At 45.6% G+C, this 21,088-nt stretch overlaps 1 protein-coding gene across 15 annotated transcripts in view; it reads left to right on the top strand.

Annotated features, from left to right (window-relative positions):
* tusc3 (tumor suppressor candidate 3) overlaps nt 1-21,088 on the top strand; it is a 716,082-nt gene that overhangs the window by 279,545 nt on the left and 415,449 nt on the right. For all 15 annotated transcript variants that reach the window (XM_070862659.1, XM_070862743.1, XM_070862752.1 and 12 more), the window contains one exon: nt 12,858-12,975. In XM_070862659.1, coding sequence (XP_070718760.1) covers nt 12,858-12,975 — 118 coding nt within the window. The remainder of the gene's footprint in view (nt 1-12,857; nt 12,976-21,088) is intronic.

The raw sequence follows: 21,088 nt of genomic DNA, 5'->3' as shown, positions 1-21,088 counted from the left end.
TTGGATATATTCAAGAGGGAGTTAGATATAGCCCTTACGGCTAAAGGGATCAAGGGGTATGGAGAGAAAGCAGGAAAGGGGTACTGTGAATGATCAGCCATGATCTTATTGAATGGTGGTGCAGGCTTGAAGGGCCAAATGGCCTACTCCTGCACCTATTTTCTATGTTTCTATGTCAACACGTTCAACGTCGCGTACGAGGGCATGGGTCTTACAATAAACATCCGTAAAACAAAGGTGCTCTATCAACTTGCCCCACCGCACAGCACTGCCCCCTGATTATCAAAATCCATGATGAGGCCTTGAACAACGTGGACCATTTTCCATACTTCGGGAGCCTACAGTTAACAAGGGTAGACATCGATGACGAGGTTCAACACTGCCTTCAGTGTGCCAGTGCAGCCTTTGGTCGCCTAAGAAATAGTGTTTGAAGACCAGAACCTTAAAACCGGCACAAAGCTGATGGTCTACAGAGCCGTAGTGATACCCGCCCTCGTATATGCTTCTGAGACGTGGGCTATATACAGCAGGCACATCAAAACACTGGAGAAGTACCATCACGCTGTCTCAGGAAGATCCTACAAATCCATTCGCAGGATAGGCGATCCACGTCAGTGTTCTCGCACAGGCCAACATCCTCAGCATCAAAGCAGTGACTACGCTCGATCAGCTCCGATGGATGGGCCACATCATCTGTATGCCCGATACGAGACTCGCAAAGTAAGCACTTTACTCAGAGCTCCGACAAGGCAAACAAGCTGCAGGTGGGCAGAGGATCGCTTCAAGGACACCCTCAAGGCCTCCTTGAAGAAGTTCAACATCCCCACCGATACCTGGGAATCACTGGCGCAAGATCGCTCAAAATGGAAAAGAATAATCCTTGAGGGCCGTGAGAGCTCGCTGGGAGCAAGCGGAGATCAAGCGCATATGGCGGAAGGTGCGCATGACAACCCAAGCACTTAAAAAAAACTGGCACTTCAACCAACGTACTTTCAATTGCCGTATGTCTAACCTGCAACAGAAATTGTAGCTCCCGGATTGGACTTAACAGTCATCTGAGAACTCATTTTTAATGTGGAAGCAAGAGAAGTAGCGGCAGAGATAGTGGATGCATTGGTTGTAATTTACCAAAATTCCCTGGATTCTGGGAGGTCCCAGCAGATTGGAAAACTGCAAAGGTAATGTCCCTATTTAAAAAAGGAGGCAGACGAAAAGCAGGAAACTATAGACCAGATAGCCTACTATCTGTGGTTGGGAAAATGGTGGAGTCCATTATTAAAGAAGCAGTAGCAGGACATTTGGAAAAGCAAAATTCAGTCTGGCAGAGAGTCAGCATGGATATATGAAGGGAAAATCATGTTTGACAAATTTGCTGGAGTTCTTCGAGGATGTAACGAACAGGGTAGATAAAGAGGAACCAATGGATGTGGTGTATTTGGAATTCCAGAAGGCATTTGACAAGATGCCACATAAAAGGTTACTGCACAAGATAAAAGTTCACGGGGTTGGGAATAATATATTCGCATGGATAGAGGATTGGCTAAGTAACAGAGAACAGAGAGTCGGGATAAATGGTTCGTTCTCTGGTTGGCAATCAGTAACTAGTGGGATGCCGCAGGGATCAGTGCTGGGATCCCAATTATTTACAATCTATATTAACGACTTGGAAGAAGGGACTGAGTGTAATGTAGCCAAGTTTGCTGACGATACAAAGATGGGAGGAAAAGCAATGTGTGAGGAGGACACAAAAAATCTGCAAAAAGGCATAGACAGGCTAAGTGAGTGGACAAAAGTTTGGCAGATGGAGTTTAATGTTGGAAAATGTGAAGTCATGCACTTTGGCAGAAAAAAATCAAAGAGCAAGTTATTATTTAAATGGAGAAAGATTGCAAAGTGCCGCAGTACAATGGGATCTGGGGGTATGTGCATGAAACGCAAAAGAATAGTATGCAGGTATAACAAGTGATCAGGAAGGCCAATGGTATCTTGGCCTTTATTGCAAAGGGGATGGAGTATATAAGCAGGGAAATCTTGCTCCAGCTATATGAGGTATTGGTGAGGCCACATCTGGAACACTGCGTACAGTTTTGGTTTCCATATTTACGAAAGGATATACTTGCTTTGGAGGTAGTTCAGAGAAGGTTCACTAGGTTGATTCCGGGAATGAGGGGGTTGACTTATGAGGAAAGGTTGAGTAGGTTGGGCCTCTACTTATTGGAATTCAGAAGAATGAGAGGTGATCTTATCGAAACGTCTAACATTATGGGCCCAAGTTTCCACACGATAAAAAAAGGGCGCCCCTCCGAGCTGGTCGCCCGTTTTTCGCGCCTAAAATGGCGCCGGAAAAAAAACTCGCGATTCTGGAGAGCCCTGCAGCTCCTTGTCTGTTTGGCGAGGCGCCCGGGGGGGCGGAGCCTACACTCGTGCCGATTTTGTAAGTGGGAGGGGGCGGGTACTATTTAAATTAGTTTTTTTCCTGCCGGCAACCCTGCGCGTGCGCGTTGGAGCGTTCGCGCATTGTGAAGGAAACATTGGCACTCGGCCATTTTTGTAGTTCTTTGTAGCTGTTTAATTTTTGAACATTTTTTAATAAAAGCACATTGCCATCAGCACATCAACACTGATGGCTTCCTGCAGCCTTCTCACTGTCTCCTTCCCGCCCGCCGTCTGGAACGGCTTCCTCCCCCTCCCCCGCTGCGTTCGGTCGATCGGGCCTGCACTCCCTCCCTCCCGCCGTCTGGAACGTCTTCCTCCCCCCCCCCCCCCCCCCCCGCTGCATTCGGTCGGTCGGTCGGGCCCGCACTCCCTCCCTCCCGCCGTCTGGAACGTCTTCCTCCCCCTCTCCCCCCCCCCCTGCCGCGTTCGGGCGGGCGGGCCCGCACTCCCTCCCTCCCGCCGTCTGGAACGTCTTCCTCCCACCCCCCGCTGCGTTCGGTCGGGCGGGCCCGCACTCCCTCCCTCCCGCCGTCTGGAACGGCTTCCTCCTCCCCCCCTGCCGTCAGGAACGAACGAACGAACTTGTGAGGCTGGCTGAAGCACTTTCACACAGGTAGGAAGATGGTTTATTTTATCTTTTCTTTGCTTATAAATGTTTATTCAGGTTGGATTTATTTGTATAATATTTGTATAAGTATAAATAAGGATTTATTGTAGAATTTAATGATTTCCCTTCCCCTCCCCTCACCCCCACCTCGTTCTGGACGCCTAATTTGTAAACCTGCGCCTGATTTTTTAATGTGTAGAACAGGTTTTTTCAGTTCTACAAAAATCTTCATTTGCTCCATTCTAAGTGGAAACTTTGAAATCAGGCGTCAGTGGCCGGACACGCCCCCTTTTGAAGAAAAAAATTCTGTTCCAAAGTGGAACTGTTCTACCTGCCGAGAACTGCAGAAAAAAAAATGTGGAGAATTGCGATTTCTAAGATAGTCCATTCTCCACCAGTTGCTCCTAAAAATCAGGTGCAAATCATGTGGAAACTTGGGCCCTATGAGGGGGCTTGACAAGGTGGATGAAGAGAGGATGTTTCACTGATGGGGGAGACTAGAACTAGAGGGCATGATCTTAAAATAAGGGGCCGCCCATTTAAAACAGAGATGAGGAGAAATTTCTCCTTTCTGAGGGTTGTTAATCTGTGGAATTCACTGCCTCAGAGAGCTGTGGAAGCTGGGACATTTAATAAATTTAAGACAGAAATAGACAGTTTCTTAAACGATAAGGGGTTATGGGGAGTGGGCGGGGAAGTGGAGCTGAGTCCATGATCAGATCAGCCATGATCTTATTGAATGGAGGAGCAGGCTCAAAGGGCCGTATGGCTGACTCCTGCTCCTATTTCTTATGTTCTTATGTTAATTGAAGTCATTAGGACCTGATCTGCAAAATCAACCTAAAGCTTGAGCAAGGCCGGGTGGGCAATGTCAACTCCCCCATGAGGCAAAACCTGCTGGGAGCCACTTCCTGGGCCGGAAATTTATTTTTTATTTTTTCTTGTAGGCTAGGAGGGGCAGGAATGCTCCTTTGGGCCTCACAAGACTGTCGACCTTGCCTGCTGTCAGGCAGGAGACAGCAGCATTCTATTTACATGAGGCCTAGCTGTTGAGATCAGTAGGTTCTCCAAGTCCCCAGTCTTGCCGGTTCTTCGGCTGATTGAGGCTTCCCAAGCACCCTCCCCACATCCCCTTTAATATCGCCGCATTTTAGGATGTCCTGAAGTTGTGAAAGACATTATATAATTGAAAGTTCTTTCTTATTTTTTATGGTCTTCATAAAATTCCACTACTGTGGGTCCCATTTGTTAGCGGGTGTTATTCCAGGTATGCAGATGTGTCTTGGCTGGTTCTTGCTGTGCAAAGGGATGGACATTGATTCAGTGTCATGTGAATGAATCACTTGGCAGGCTAAAAACGCCATGGACACTGTTCAACAATTAAATTATCAGCTTCATCAGGTAATATCGGACAGATCACTCAGATTCATAAGCTTGAGAAAAATCAAACATTTTTCCTACATTATTACAACAACAACAACAACAACTTGTATTTATATCACACCTTGAATGCAGTAAAACGTACCAAGGCACTTCACAGGACTATTATAAAGCAAAAAAAATTGACACCGAGCCACAGAAAGCGAAATTAGGGCAGATGATCAAAAGCTTGGTTAAAGAGGTAGGTTTTAAGGAGTGTCTTAAAGGAGGTTAGAGAGGCGGAGAGGTTTAGGCAGGGAATTCCAGAGCTTGGAGCCTAGGCAACAGAAGGCACCACCACCAATGGTTGAGTAATTATAATGTGGGATGATCAAGGGGCCAAAATTGCAGGAGTGCAGATATCTCGGGGGGTGGGCGGGGGGAGAGCGGTTGTGGGGCTGGAGGAGATTATCGAGGTGGGGAGGGACGAGGCCATGGAGGGTTTTGAAAACAAGAATAAAAATTTTGAAATCGAGGTGTTACTTAACCGGGAGGCATTGTAGGTCAACAAGCACAGGGGTGATGGCTGAATGGAACTTGGTGCGAGTTAGGATACAAGCAGGCGAATTTTGGATGACCTCAAGTTTATGAAGGTTAGAATGTGGGAGGCCAGCCAGGAACGCGTTGGAATAGTCAAGTCTAGAGGTATCAAAGACATGGATGAGGGCTTCAGCAGCGAATGAGCTGAGGTAAGGGTGGAGAGGGGCAATGTTACATCGGTAGAAATAGACGGTCTTAGTTATGCCGTGGATATGTGGCCGGAAGCTCATTTCAAGGTCAAATATGATGCCAAGGTTGTGAATAGTGTGGTTCAGCCTCAGACAGATGCTAGGGAGAGGGATGGAGTCAGTGGCTGTGGAACGGAGTTTGTGGTGGGGATTGAAAATAATAGCTTCAGTCTTCCCAATATTTAATTGGAGAAAATTTTTGCTCATCCAGAATTGGATGTGGGACGAGCAGTCTGACATTTTAGCGACTGTGGAGGGGTCGAGAAAAGTGGTGGTGAGGTAGAGCTGGGTGTTGTTAGCATACATGTGGAAACTGACAGTGTTTTCGGATGTTGCTGCCAAGGGGCAGCATGTAGATGTAAAATAGGAGGCGGCCAGGATAGATCTTTGGGGGACACCAGAGGTAACGATGCGGTAAGCAAAGCCATTGCTGATGATTCTCTGGCTACGATTAGATAGATAAGAATAGGACCAGGCGAGGGCAGTCCCACCCAGTTGGACGACAGTGGAGAGGCGTTGGAGGAGGATGGAGTGGCCAACTGTTGCCAAAGGCTGCAGATGGCTCAAGAAAGACAAGGAGAGATAGTTTACTTTTGTCACAGTCACAAAGGATGTCATTATCACTATAACTAGTTAACGTTCTGCTTTAAAAAAGAATGGGTAGAATAAAAATCTGCTGGTCTGAGTAGATAAATTTAAGGAACATGATTTTCCAAATGTGCTAGATATTAAAGTTTATGACCGCAACTTTGTTAACTGAGGCGTGTCCGGGGCGGCTGAGATCTGCAGCGAGGTCCCAGCCCGCTGTTGACTGCAGCCCGCTCTCTCTAAGTGATTTTACCTTGATGGGTCTTCTTAAGCCCGCACAGCGAGGTTCCCTGCCAATTAAAAGGAAGCGGGTCTGATGATGTCATTTGATGATGCGTCATCAGCTGGTTTCCTTAAAGGGACCATGTGCACATTGATTTTGACAGTTATGTTGTCCATGTTCTACAGCATTGAGCTGCTGCAAACACTGACAAGCACCGCACAGAGGTGAACAGCTGCACCCAGGCCCTCCCATAGCTCCCTCCATATGCTTATGGAGGGAACCACAGCACGCACGGAGGTTCTCTTCCCTTCCAAGGGCAGAAGAGACCTCCCCAGGAGACCAACGCAGCCTGGCTACAGATTGCACAGAAGGGCACAAGCAGGGATGTCGTCAGGAGGAGCTGGCTGCATTGGCGCAAACGTTTGAACGATCTCATTACATCACAAATCGTTGCTGCAAAGCCACACTCAACCTCATCCTGCTGTGCCACTCATCACATCCCCATCACTCTGCCTTCCCTACCCTACTTCTGCACATTGTCACTCACACCAACTTACCTTGCACCTACACCCATCCATCTACATTATCACATCCCCATCTCACTAGCCACCCTTCACACTCACCCTCATCCTCGTGCAAGCATACCAACTAACAACATACAAGGTTAGGCACTTTGTTATTTTATCCAATGTTCATGTAAAGTTTCTGTTCATGGGTTGTCAAACATTGAAATCTTTATTTTCAACAATTTGCTTTCTTGGACAGATTGGTATGCATCTTTGGAAGTGGCTTACAGAGTTGCAGTGAATGGTGAGACATAACGGTTCCCCCCCCCCCCCCCCGCAATGGTAATGAATGTGAAATGAATGGCTTGGCCATTGTAGGGATGCTTTATGGTGCTGGTGTGGGGTGGTGCCAACCTGGTGCATTATGTGGCAGCCAGGATGTACAGTGCCAAGTGAAGTAAAGCTGGTCATGGTGAGGTCATCCCTCACCTCCCAGGCAGCAATGTGGTCAGGTGTTGATGCCCCGTGTCCTGTGCAGCATCAGTTGCTTGTGGAGAAGGTGTTGTTGCTGGTGTGCCTGGTGATGTAGGTGTTGGGGCTGATCGAAGGGTAATTCTGAGGACCATGGTCAGAATGTTTTAAGGGGCAGTGGTATTGTGAAATGAGCGCAGCATTTATGATGATTGTTCTTGATTTTTCTTGTGTTCATTGGTCAGGATTTCAAACCTGGCTGCAAGATTTTATGTGGAGATGCAGAAAAGGAAATGTGAAGAGAAGTTGTTTTAAATAATGGAACAGAAAAATATTTGGGGATGGAATTTCCAGAGTTCTCCCGATCATTCATGATAGCTTTGGCCGAAGTTATGATGGTCAATGGGAAGAACCACAACAAAATTCAATTTCTTTGTTTTGTCATATTATGTAAGGTTTTACTGTCAAAATCATTATCGCAGTGGACAGTGTATGCAATTTAGCTTGTCAGATTTTAAGACTGACGAGAGCAATTTTTAAATATCTGTTCTCCTTGAGGGGAGTAGCAACAGCAGCTACTGCACCTTTGGCTGCATGTAATTCATCAAATACATTTAAGGGTCAGCCAGGTAAAAACAAATTTCATCAAACCTGTCAGGGCTGTCAGCGTAATCAATTGATATTTGAAAATCTTGCTGACTTAAAATCGAAGAAGAGTAGCTCATCGGGATTTTAAATACATAAACTGTAAGTAATAAAAGAAAATATCAGAATGACTGATGGAAAGTAAATGGAAATAGATGTTAAGCTAATACTGTTGTCATTTTAGACACTGCTTTCACCTGTATGTTATGTGGTCAATAATATATTAATCGGAAATTTTTACGGAAAACATTTTGAACAATTTCAAGTCTTGTTGACAAGTTGACAAAATAAATAGCATAGCTTTACCAGTGGGCTTTAATGTAGCAAGGAATCTCGTTGGTACAGAAGTAATTATTCTGAACATTACTTGGTTAAATTAAGGTAATAATGTAAGTTAAATGTAGAAATGTATAACAGTTTCCACAATGGGTAAATATCATTAAATACAACTAAACTTGTAAGAATCAAGTTTTCTGAATTGAGTAAAGTGTAGGGGCCGAAATTGCCCTCCCGCCACAAGGGACATGCTTACCGTTTTTTAAATGCTTTCTCCGGCAGAGAATCCGGCAATATTCAGCTCTTTAATTATTTTTTTGTGTCGAGGCAGATGTCGGGTCGGCTGTGGGGCGGAAGTGCCGTTCTGTCAGGTCGGCCGCCACTTCAAGATGATGTCAGTACGATGTAAATGCACTGCACCGCATTGACACGTTGCAACGTACCTCCCCTTCAGTTAAAGGGGAGGGCCACTGCGAGCTCTGCAGCTACTTTAGTGGCACCCACTGGGGTGCCAGGGTGGGTATCCGCCAGGCCGAACCCGTGGCCACCATTGTCGGGCCGACCTCAGAGTTGACCGCCAATTAAAATAAAATGGCAGTTGCGGCAGTGCGCCCTCCCCTTTAAGGGCGGAAGCGCTGTCCAGCCACAAGATGTTTCCTGCTAGGGAAAGCTGTCGGGGGCACCGACCGGCCGGTGGCCAATCCGCTCCTGCGGGGCAGTTTCCCACACGGGACGGAAAGGGGGTCGCTGCCGGTCGGCAAGGAGCCGACGCGTGCCCAACGGGGCAGGGCGATTCCGTACACTACTCCAAAAATAAAGGAGGGCAATTTGCAAAATGGCAGCCCCTCCACGTCGACCGACCAATGAGTCCTTACCAACCTGTGGCTGCCTCTTTGAGGCGGTCACAGCTCTTGAAGAAAGGGGCAATTTCAGCCCCATAGTTGTTTAGAAACATAGAAACATAGAAAATAGGTGCAGAAGTGGGCCATTCGGCCCTTCTAGCCTGCACCGCCATTCAATGAGTTCATGGCTGAACATGCAACTTCAGTACCCCATTCCTGCTTTCTCACCATACCCCTTGATTCCCCTAGTAGTAAGGACTTCATCGAACTCCTTTTTGAATATATTTAGTGAATTGGCCTCAACAACTTTCTGTGGTAGAGAATTCCACAGGTTCACCACTCTCTGGGTGAAGAAATTCCTCCTCATCTCGGTCCTAAATGGCTTCCCCCTTATCCTTAGACTGTGTCCCCTGGTTCTGGACTTCCCCAACATTGGGAACATTCTTCCTGCATCTAACCTGTCTAAACCCATCAGAATTTTAAACGTTTCTATGAGGTCCCCTCTCATTCTTCTGAACTCCAGTGAATACAAGCCCAGTTGATCCAGTCTTTCTTGATATGTCAGTCCCGCCATCCCGGGAATCAGTCTGGTGAACCTTCGCTGCACTCCCTCAATAGCAGGAATGTCCTTCCTCAGGTTAGGAGACCAAAACTGTACACAATACTCCAGGTGTGGCCTCACCAAGGCCCTGTACAATTGTAGCAACACCTCCCTACCCTTGTACTCAAATCCCCTCGCTATGAAGGCCAACATGCCATTTGCTTTCTTAACCGCCTGCTGTACCTGCATGCCAACCTTCAATGACTGATGTACCATGACACCCAGGCCTCTTTACACCTCCCCTTTTCCTAATCTGTCACCATTCAGATAATAGTCTGTCTCTCTGTTTTTACCACCAAAGTGGATAACCTCACATTTATCCACATTATACTTCATCTGCCATGCATTTGCCCACTCACCTAACCTATCCAAGTCGCTCTGTAGCCTCATAGAATCCTCCTTGCAGCTCACACTGCCACCCAACTTAGTGTCATCCGCAAATTTGGAGATACTACATTTAATCCCCTCGTCTAAATCATTAATGTACAGTGTAAACAGCTGTGGCCCCAGCACAGAACCTTGCGGTACCCCACTAGTCACTGCCTGCCATTCTGAAAAGTCCCCATTTACTCCTACTCTTTGCTTCCTGTCTGACAACCAGTTCTCAATCCATGTCAGCACACTACCCCCAATCCCATGTGCTTTAACTTTGCACAATTATCTCTTGTGTGGGACCTTGTCGAAAGCCTTCTGAAAGTCCAAATACACCACATCAACTGGTTCTCCCTTGTCCACTCTACTGGAAACATCCTCAAAAAATTCCAGAAGATTTGTCAAGCATGATTTCCCTTTCACAAATCCATGCTGACTTGGACCTATCATGTCACCTCTTTCCAAATGCACTGCTATGACATCCTTAATAATTGATTCCATCATTTTACCCACTACCGATGTCAGGCTGACCGGTCTATAATTCCCTGTTTTCTCTCTCCCTCCTTTTTTAAAAAGTGGGGTTACATTGGCTACCCTCCACTCCATAGGAACTGATCCAGAGTAAATGGAATGTTGGAAAATGACTGTCAATGCATCCGCTCTTTCCAAGGCCACCTCCTTAAGTACTCTGGGATGCAGTCCATCGGGCCCTGGGGATTTATCGGCCTTCAATCCCATCAATTTCCCCAACACAATTTCCCGACTAATAAGGATTTCCCTCAGTTCCTCCTCCTTACTAGACCCTCCGACCCCTTTTATATCCGGAAGGTTGTTTGTGTCCTCCTCAGTGAATACCGAACCAAAGTACTTGTTCAATTGGTCCGCCATTCCTTTGTTCCCCGTTATGACTTCCCCTGATTCTGACTGCAGAGGACCTACGTTTGTCTTTACTAACCTTTTTCTCTTTGCATATCTATAGAAACTTTTGCAATCCGTCTTAATGTTCCCTGCAAGCTTCTTCTCGTACTCCATTTTCCCTGCCCTAATCAAACCCTTTGTCCTCCTCTGCTGAGTTCTAAATTTCTCCCAGTCCCCGGGTTCGCTGCTATTTCTGGCCAATTTGTATGCCACTTCCTTGGCTTTAATGCTATCCCTGATTTCCCTTGATAGCCACGGTTGAGCCACCTTCCCTTTTTTATTTTATTTTTACGACATTTACTACAATTGTTGTAGTTCATCCATGCGGTCTCTAAATGTCTGCCATTACCCATCCACAGTCAACCCCTTCAGTATCATTCGCCAATCTATCCTAGCCAATTCACGCCTCATACCTTCAAAGTTACCCTTCTTTAAGTTCTGGACCATGGTCTCTGAATTAACTGTTTCATTCTCCATCCTAATGCAGAATTCCACCATATTATGGTCACTCTTCCCCAAGGGGCCTCGCACAACGAGATTGCTAATTAATCCTCTCTCATTACACAACACCCAGTCTAAGATGGCCTCCCCCCTAGTTGGTTCCTCGACATATTGGTCTAAAAAACCATCCCTTATGCACTCCAGGAAATCCTCCTCTACCGTATTGCTTCCAGTTTGGTTAACCCAATCTATGTGCATATTAAAGTCACCCATTATAACTGCTGCACCTTTATTGCACGCACCCCTAATTTCATGTTTGATGCCCTCCTCAACATCACCACTACTGTTTGGAGGTCTGTACACAACTCCCACTAACGTTTTTTGTCCTTTGGTATTCTGCAGCTCTACCCATATAGATTCCACATCATCCAAGCTAATGTCCTTCCGAACTATTGCCTTAATTTGCTCCTTAACCAGCAATGCTACCCCACCTCCTTTTCCTTTTATTCTATCTTTCCTGAATGTTGAATACCCCTGGATGTTGAGTTCCCAGCCCTGATCATCCTGGAGCCACGTCTCCGTAATCCCAATCACATCATATTTGTTAACATCTATTTGCACAGTTAATTCATCCACTTTATTGCGGATACTCCTTGCATTAAGACACAAAGCCTTCAGGCTTGTTCTTTTAACACCCTTTGTCCTATTAGAATTTTGCTGTACAGTGGCCCTTTTTGTTCTTTGCCTTGGGTTTCTCTGCCCTCCACTTTTCCTCATCTCCTTTCTGTCTTTTGCTTTTGCCTCCTTTTTGTTTCCCTCTGTCTCCCTGCATTGGTTCCCATCCCCCTGCCATATCAGTTTAAATCCTCCCCAACAGCACTAGCAAACACTCCCCCTAGGACATTGGTTCCGGTCCTGCCCAGGTGCAGACCGTCCGGTTTGTACTGGTCCCACCTCCCCCAGAACCGGTTCCAATGCCCCAGGAATTTGAATCCCTCCCTGTTGCACCACTGCTCAAGCCACATATTCATCTGCTCTATCCTGCGATTCCTACTCTGACTATCACGTGGCACTGGTAGCAATCCCGAGATTACTACTTTTGAGGTCCTACTTTTTAATTTAGCTCCTAGCTCCTTAAATTCGTTTCGTAGGACCTCATCCCTTTTTTTACCTATGTCGTTGGTACCAATGTGCACCACGACAACTGGCTGTTCTCCCTCCCTTTTTAGAATGTCCTGCACCCGCTCCGAGACATCCTTGACCCTTGCACCAGGGAGGCAACATACCATCCTGGAGTCTCGGTTGCGGCCGCAGAAATGCCTATCTATTCCCCTCACCATTGAATCCCCAATCACTATTGCTCTCCCACTCTTTTTCCTGCCCTCCTGTGCAGCAGAGCCAGCCATGGTGCCATGAACTTGGCTACTGCTGCCCTCCCCTGATGAGTCATCCCCCTCAACAGTACCCAAAGCAGTGTATCTGTTTTGCAGGGGGATGACCACAGGGGACTCCTGCACTACCTTCCTTGCACTCCTCTTCCTGTTGGTCTTCCATTCCCTATCTGGCTGTGGACCCTTTCCCTGCGGTAAGGCAAGAGATTGGTTCAACCATGTTACAATCCATTCACTATAATTGCTAAATAGAGTGACTGAAACTGTTTATATGACTTCAGGTAGTCATTAAGATAGGCTTTGCTGTAAAAAAGAATATGAATTATAAATACTAGCACAGTAAGTTAATTTCTAATCCTGCAAATTGATTTTGGTGCACATTTTTTCCCACAGACAGGCGAATGAGGAATACCAAGTGCTGGCAAACTCGTGGAGGTATTCATCTGCATTTTCTAATAAGCTGTTCTTTACTGTGGTGGACTATGATGAGGGAGCAGATGTATTTCAACAGGTATGAATTTTGTTGTGCACTGTAGTTATCAACCATTTCTACATGACTTTAAAACAACAACATTTCAAATTCCAGATGCATTGCAGATATGAATAGATTCAAAAACAGAGTTGTTAGATTGTTGAGAAAATTATACACCCAATTGAAAATAAGGGGAGACATTCAACTCACGGCTGTCCATTTTGAGCCTGAAAGATGGGCAGCCAGGAGTTGAAAATCAAGGGGTGGGGCGGTGGAAATTTGGCCAAACGATGAACGGCCAGAGCACGTTTGATACTATAGTCAGGCGGGTCTGGAAATTCACGAGCTGTCTGCCACCTGAAACAGGCACAAGATTGTTTTATTATGCAAATCCAGGCCCTGCGCCTTTTAAGTGAAGGGGAGGGACGTTGCTAAGTGTCAGCGCAAAGCTGCACATCCACGTCGCGGTGATGGACACTGTCGTGGCACAGGCCGGTATTGTGGCACGACACCGGAAGGTCCCCCGTGGACCGTGATGAACCCAGTCATGATGGCAACAGTCAGATCTCGCATGGCATCCAGCTGAGACTGCATGAGAGCAGGCACAGTCTCGATGCCACCAGAGATGACAGCAGTAAGATGTCCATGGCCTGTTGCCCAGAGTGCATGAGAGCATTCTGAGCTTCCAGGGCAGCGGCCATCCTCTCCAGAGCAGCACTCAGACATTCGTTCCCTTGCACTTGTGCTGTACTGGCAGCTGCCACATTGCCCACAACACACAGCATCACAGTTGGATCCGCACGGTCACTCTGGGAGTCCACCATCATCTGCACACTGGCAATGATGGGCTCCATAGTGTGCGCAGACCTGTCCACAATGCAGGAGGTGGACTCCTCCATGTTCCTGATCACTTGTGACAAGCTCTCGGACACCATTGCCATTGCCAACATCTCGGAATGCATGGCCTCCACCCTTCTTTCATAAGCCCCAACATCGATGGGCTCGTCTGAGTCTTCTGCTGGAGAACTCACGTGCGAACTCACCCCCCGGATAGATGGCACTCGAGGTTGCCTTTGTCCTTGACCATGCTACAGCCTGCTAGGCCCCGGTGCATAACCCAGTGGAGACCCCTCTGCTAATTCTAACAGTCCCGACCGGATACTCCCAGTATCTGAACTGGCGCATGCGAGTGTAAGAAGCAGTGACGCGGTGCTGCCAGCAGTGTCCCTCTCTTCGGCCTCATCAAACATGCCGGCAATAGATGGAATGGGCTCTAGGGTGTCGTCCTGGCTTTGACTCCCAGTGGCCTCAAGGCTTTCGTCCTGGCTTTGGATCCCAATGGCCTCAAAGCTGTTGTCCTAGCTTTCGCTCACACGGGGTCTCATCTGCAATCATAAATTGCACAAGGGGCCCTGTAAGGGTGAGGTACACAAACATAAGCAAACGCGTGGTAGGCGCTTGGACTTTCAGGGAGAGATGTCATTAAAGGAAGGCCTTAATTTACCGATGCTGCCTCCAGTGGGATCCACACGACCGGCGGCCACACGGAAGGCAACATGTGGGCCCACTAGCCTTTGCATCCTTTCTTCAAGGTGACTGAGCTGCTGGATATCTGGCTCGCCCTCACCAGTCCTCTGTTGCTCTAAACGGTTGTGAGATACCTTCATCTGCAAAGCAAATTATGTTTCCTGAATAGCAGTATCATGAGGACTCGGCCATGAGTGCAAGTGTGGGTCCATTACATGCAGGTGTAACTGTAACATGAAAGGGAGCCTCCATTGTGGGAACGCACACATATATATATATATACAGGCCTCAACAATCAAATGGTGCTTCAGTGACTATATCGTGAAGGTGGGAAATAAGAGGTAAAGGAGAGACTCAGAGATGGAAGGTGAGGAGTTGGGGGAACATGTACTCACTTTCATCAGTCGAATTATGTTGTTGAGCCTTTTGCGGCAAGTGAGGGTGAGAGATGATTGGGTGGCGGTGCGGTCATGAATGGAGGACTCTGAGACCTCCTCAGCGATCTCTCTCCAGGCATTAACAAACACTGTACGAGTCTGTCTGCCTGTGTTGGGGTAAAGAATGCACCTCCTTCCCTCGACAGCTTCAATTAGGAATTCGAGTTCCACATCAGTGAATCTGCTGGCCCTCCTTGCACCTCCTGGATTCGCCATACCTTTGCAAGCAACTGCTTCAATGTTCAGGGCCTAGCTGCAAACCCTGCCCTTTAAGGCGGCCAGGGAGCAGCTGGCTCGTTAGGAGTAAATTGGCACCAGCTGAATTTTGCAACCCAATAGGTCACTCCGCACCTACAATGCAGCAAAAAGCCCATTCTCGCTGCCAATATTGCACCGCTCCTTCTTTCCTGCAAAAATGCTGAATTTCCCTCTAATGGCCAGCACATCATTACGGTGGTAATGACCGGCAAAAAGCGGTTGGTGCGACTCATTTCGGGCGGTGGGCAATTTCGGCCCCTAGCCTCTATTTATGAAGCCCAGGATCCCATATGCTTTCTTAACCACTTTCTCAACCTGCCCTGCCATCTTCTGCGATTTGTGCACATATACCCCCAGATCTCTCTGTTTATGCACCCCCTTTAGAATTATACCCTTTCATTTATATTGCCTCTCCTCGTGCTTCCTACCAAAATGTATCACTTCACACTTTTCTGCGTTAACTTTCATCGGCCACATGTCCGTCCATTCCACCATCCTATGTCCCCTTGACATTATCCTCTCATTGTTCACTATACTTCCAAGTTTTGTGTCATCTCCAAATTTTGAAATTCTGTCCGATACACCCAAGCCCAAGTCATTAATATATATGTCAAGAAAAACAGTGGTCCTAGTACTGACCTCTGGGAAGCACCACTATGTGCCTTCCTCCAGTCCGATAAATAGCCGTTCACCACTTCTCTCTGTTTCCTATCACTTAGCCAATTTTGTATCCATGCTGCCACTGTCGGTTTTATTCCATGGGCTTCAACTTTGCTGGCAAACCTGGTATGTGGCACTTTATCAAAGGCCTTTTGGAAGTTTTTCCAGAAACACTGTCAGCGCTTCTTAAAGGATCACACGCATCTTTCAGGTAAGTTTGGAATTTAGCTTTTGGACTTTAAAAAAATATTTTACTGAAGTAGTGGCTTGGTGCAACAAGAACATGAGAACATAAGAAATAGGAACAGGAGTAGGCCATACGGCCTCTCGAGCCTGTTGGACTCAGCTCATTGGGTTCATTTAAAAAATTGTTGTGCTGGGATCTACCACTGTGTTGGATTGTATATATCAAAAGATTCTTTAATGATGAAATGTCACATGAGTAATTTTTTTCTAATCTGTTGCATGATCTTACTCATCAATCTTGCAAATTGTTTAACTGGTTGTATTTCCATACTTGTGTACAATCATACATCAGTAAACACTGACTTGTGACCTCTAAGTTAAAGACTTGAATAGATTTCAAATTAAAAGTGACTTTGTGTCATCTTCATTTAAAGAAATACATGAAGAATTTTGATCTTCCAAAATTCCCTAGGTTCAGGAACGATCCCAGTGGATTGGAAGGTAGCAATTGTAGCCCCGCTATTCAAGAAAGGAGGGAGTGAGAAAACAGGGAACTACAGGCCAGTTAGCCTGACATCAATCATTGGGAAAATGCTGGAATCCATTATTAAAGAAGTGGTAACAGAGAATTTAGAAAATCATAACATGATTAGATAGAGTTAGCATGTTTCTATAAAAGGGAAATCATGTTTAACAAATTTATTAGCGTTTTTTGAGGATGTAACTAGCAGGTTAGATAAAGGGGAACCAGTGGATGTAGTATATTTGTATTTTCAAAAGGCATTCGATAAGGTGCCACATAAAAGGTTGTTACGCAAGATAAGGGCTCATGGGGTTGAGAGTACTGTATTACCATGGATAGAGGATTAGTTAATGGACCGAAAAGGGAAAGTAGGGATTAACGGGCCATTTTCAGATTGGCAGGCTACAATTAGTGGTGTGCTTGACTCCAAGCGCATACGGCAGAAGGAGTGCATGACAACCCAAGCAGTTCAAAAAACCAGCACTTCAACCAACGTACTTTCAACCACCGTCTGTCCAACCTGCGACTGTAGCTCCCACATTGGACTTAACAGTCATCTGAGAACTAATTTTTAATGTGGAAGCAAGTCACCCTTGACTCCAAGGGACTGCCTATGATGATGATGATGAGTGGGGTGCTGCAAAGATCAGTGCTTGAGCCTTAGCTATTTACAATCTATATTAATGACTTAGATGAAGGGTCTGAGTACAATTTATCCAAGCTTGCTGATGATACAAAGCTAGGTGGAAAAGTAAGATATGAGGAGGATGCAAGGAGCCTGCAAAGAGATATAGACAGGTTAAGTGAGGGGGCAATAAGGTGGCAGATGGAGTATAATGTGGGGAAGTGTGAGGTTATTCACTTTGGTAAGTAGAATAGAAAAAACAATATTTTTTAAATGGTGTGAAAATATTAATTGTTGGTGTTTAGAGAGATTTAGGTGTCCTAATACAAGAAACACAAAGAGTTAGCAATCAGGTAAACAAGCAAGTAGGAAGGTAAATGCTATTTTGGCCTTTACTGCTAGAGGGTTGGAGTGCAAGAGTAAGGACATCTTGGTGCAATTATACAGGACTCTGGTGAGACCACATTTGGAGTAATGTCCAAGTTTTGGTCTCCTTATCTAAGAAAGGATATACTTGCCTTTGAGATGGTGCAATGAAGGCTCACTAGATTGATTCCTGGGGTGAGGGGGTTGCCCTATGAGGAGAGATTGAGTAGATTGGGACTATACTCTTTGGAGTTTAGAAGAACGAGAGGTGATCTCATTGAAACATGTAAGATTTTGAGAGGGATAGACAGGATAAATGCTGAGAGGTTGTTTCCCCTGGCTGAAGAGTCTAGAACTAGAGGGCACAGTCTCAGGATAAGGGGCCGGTCTTTTGAGACTGAGATGAGGAGAAATTTCTTCACTCAGAATGTTGTGAATCTTTGGCATTCTCTACCACATGGATACTGAATCGTTGAGTATAATCAAGGCTGAGATAGATAGATTTTTAGACTTTAGAAGAATCAAGGGATATGGGAACCAAGTGGAAATCGAAGATTAGCTATGATCTTATTGAATGATGGAGCAGGCTCGAGAGGCTGTATGACCTACTCCTGCTCCTAATTATTATGTTTTTATGTTCTTATAGGCCTGGGAATTTTGTTTGTGCATGTATAATTTTGAATTACCTAAAACTGCTTGAAGAACTCCAAGAAGACAAACAACAACTTGCATTTATATATTCCCCTTAAAGTGCAAAGGGATAGATTTTCAACTGGTGTTCCGGATTGGCCACCTATTATAGAAACTGCCTGATTTTCACTTCCTTTGTTTTCAATGGAAATGAGTATCAGGTCATTTCTATAAAATGGGCGGCCGACCAACAACAACAGTTTTACACCCATGTGGCAGGTTAAAAATCCACCCTAAACATTGAACTGGGTAAAGGTCTGAGGTAGAGAACGAGAAGGAAGCAGCAAGGGCAGCTGCCCATATGCTCCCAATCTTGGAGACCGAATTGAATGTTTTGAGGGAGTTACTAAAGTGCTGGACAGGATAATGACTATGGATGTAGTTTATACGGACTTCCAGAAGTCATTCGATAGGGTTCCACATAAGAGACTGTTAGCTAAAATTAACGCTCATGGAATTGATAGCAAATTATTCACCTGGGTAGGAGGTTTATTAGGTGGTAGAAGACAGAGAATAGGGGTAATGGTTTGTACTTGCATTGGAAGGAAGTGACTAGTGGTGTCTCATGAGGATCAGTGCTGGGGCCGCAACTATTCACTATATTTATTAATGACTTGGATAATACAATAGAGAGCCATATATCCAAGTTTGATGATGACACAATGATTGGTGGCATTATAAGTAGTATAGACGGCAGCATCAAATTATAATCATAGAACCATAGAAATTTACAGCATGGAAGGAGGCCATTTCGGCCCATTGTGTCTGTGCTGGCGAACAAAGAGCTATCCCACCTAATCCCACTTTTCAGCTCTTGGTCCATAGTCTTGTTCGTTATGGCACTTCAAGTGCACATCCCAGTACTTTTTAAAAGTGGTGAGGGTTTCTGCCTCTACCACCCTTTCAGGCAGTGAGTTCCATACCCCCACCACCCTCTGGGTAAAAAACATTCCTCTCAAATCCCCTCTAAACCTCCTACCAATTACTTTAAATCTGTGCTACCTGGTTGTTGACCCCTCTGCTAAGGGAAATAGGTCCTTCCTATCAACTCTATCTAAGCCCCTCATAATTTTATACAGCTCAATAAGGTCTCCCCTCCACCTCCTCTGTTCCAAAGAAAACAAACCCAGCCTATCCAATCTTTCCTCGTAGTGAAAATTCTCCAGTCCAGGCAACATCCTCGTAAATCTCCTTTGTACCCTCTCTCATGCAATCACATCTTTCCTGTAATGTGGTGACCAGAACTGCACGCAGTACTCCAGCTGTGGCCTAACCAGTGTTTTATACAATTCAAGCATAACCCCCCCCCCCGATCTTGTATTCTATGCCTTGGCTAATAAAGGCCCATATGCCACCTTAACCACTTTATCCACCTGGCCTACTACCTTCAGGGATCTGTGGACATGCACTCCAAGGTCCCTTTGTTCCTCTACACTTCTCAGTGTCCTACCATTTAATGTGTATTCCCTTGCCTTGTTACCCAAATGCATTACCTCACACTTCTCCAGATTGAATTCCATTTGGCACTGTTCTGACGACCTGACCCGTTCATTGATATCCTCCTGCAGTCTACAGATTTCTTCTTCATTATCAACCACACGGCCAATTTTTGTATTGTCTGTAAACTTCTTAATCATACCCCCTACATTCATCTAAATCATTGATATCTACCACAAAAAGAAAGGGACCTAGTACTGAGCCCTGCGGAACTCCATTGGAAACAGCCTTCCAGTCACAAAAACACCCATCAACCATTACCCTTTGCTTCCTGCCTCTGAGCCAATTTTGGATCCAACTTGCCACTTTGCTTTGGATCCCATGGCTTTTACTTTTGTGATCAGTCTACTATGTGGGATCTTATCAAAAGCCATGCTAAAATCTATATACACTACATCAAACAAACTACCCTCACCGACCCTCCTTGTTACCTCCTCAAAAAATTCAATTGTTGGTCAGACGTAACCTTTCATTAACAAATCCATGCTGACTGTCCTTGATTAATCCGTGTCTTTCTAAATGAAGATTTATCCTGTCCCTCAGAATTTTCTCTAATAAGTTTCCCACCACTGAGGTTAGGCTGACTGGCCTGTAATTTTTCAGTCTATCCCTTTCTCCCTTTTTAAACAAAGGTACAACGTTAACAGTCCTCCAGTCCCTTGGCACCACACCTGTAGCCAGAGAGGATTGGAACATGATAGTCAGAGCCTCTGCTATTTCCTCTTTTGCTTCTCAACAGCCTGGGATACATTTCATCCAAGCCTGGGGTTTATTAACTTTCAAAGCTGCTAAACCCCTTAATATTTCCTCTCTCACTATGTTTATTTCATCTAATATTTCACACTCCTCCTCCCTGATTGCAATGTCTGCATCATCCCTCTCTTTTGTGAAAACATATGCAAAGTATTCATGAAGAACCATACCTACTTCTTCTGCCTCCACTCACAGATTACCTTTAAGATTTCTAATAGGCCCTACTCTTTCTTTAGTTATCCTCTTGCTGCTAATGTATTTATAAAACATCTTTGGGTTTCCCTTGATTTTACCAACCAAAATGTTTTCGTGCTCTCTTTGCTTTCCTAATTTCCTTTTTAATTTCACCCCTGCACTTTCTTTACTCCTCGAGGGTTTCTGCAGTATTAAGCCCTCAGTATCTGTCATAAGCCTCCCTTTTTTCCTTTATCCTACCCTATATGCCCCTTGACATCCAAGGGGCTCTAAATTTGTTAGTCCCACCCTTTTTCTTTAAGGGAACATGCTTGCTCTGAACACTCAGGATCTCCTTCTTGAATGCTTCACACTGCTCTGACACTGACTTACCTTCCAGTAGCTGTTTCCAGTCCACCTTGGCTAAATCACATCTCAGCTTAGTAAAATTGGCTT

The sequence above is a fragment of the Pristiophorus japonicus genome, chromosome 2 (genome assembly GCF_044704955.1).
Source record: "Pristiophorus japonicus isolate sPriJap1 chromosome 2, sPriJap1.hap1, whole genome shotgun sequence".
Taxonomy (NCBI): Eukaryota; Metazoa; Chordata; class Chondrichthyes; family Pristiophoridae; genus Pristiophorus; species Pristiophorus japonicus.
The sequence above is the reverse complement of the archived record's forward strand: the minus strand, read 5'-3'. Positions and strand labels throughout refer to the sequence as shown.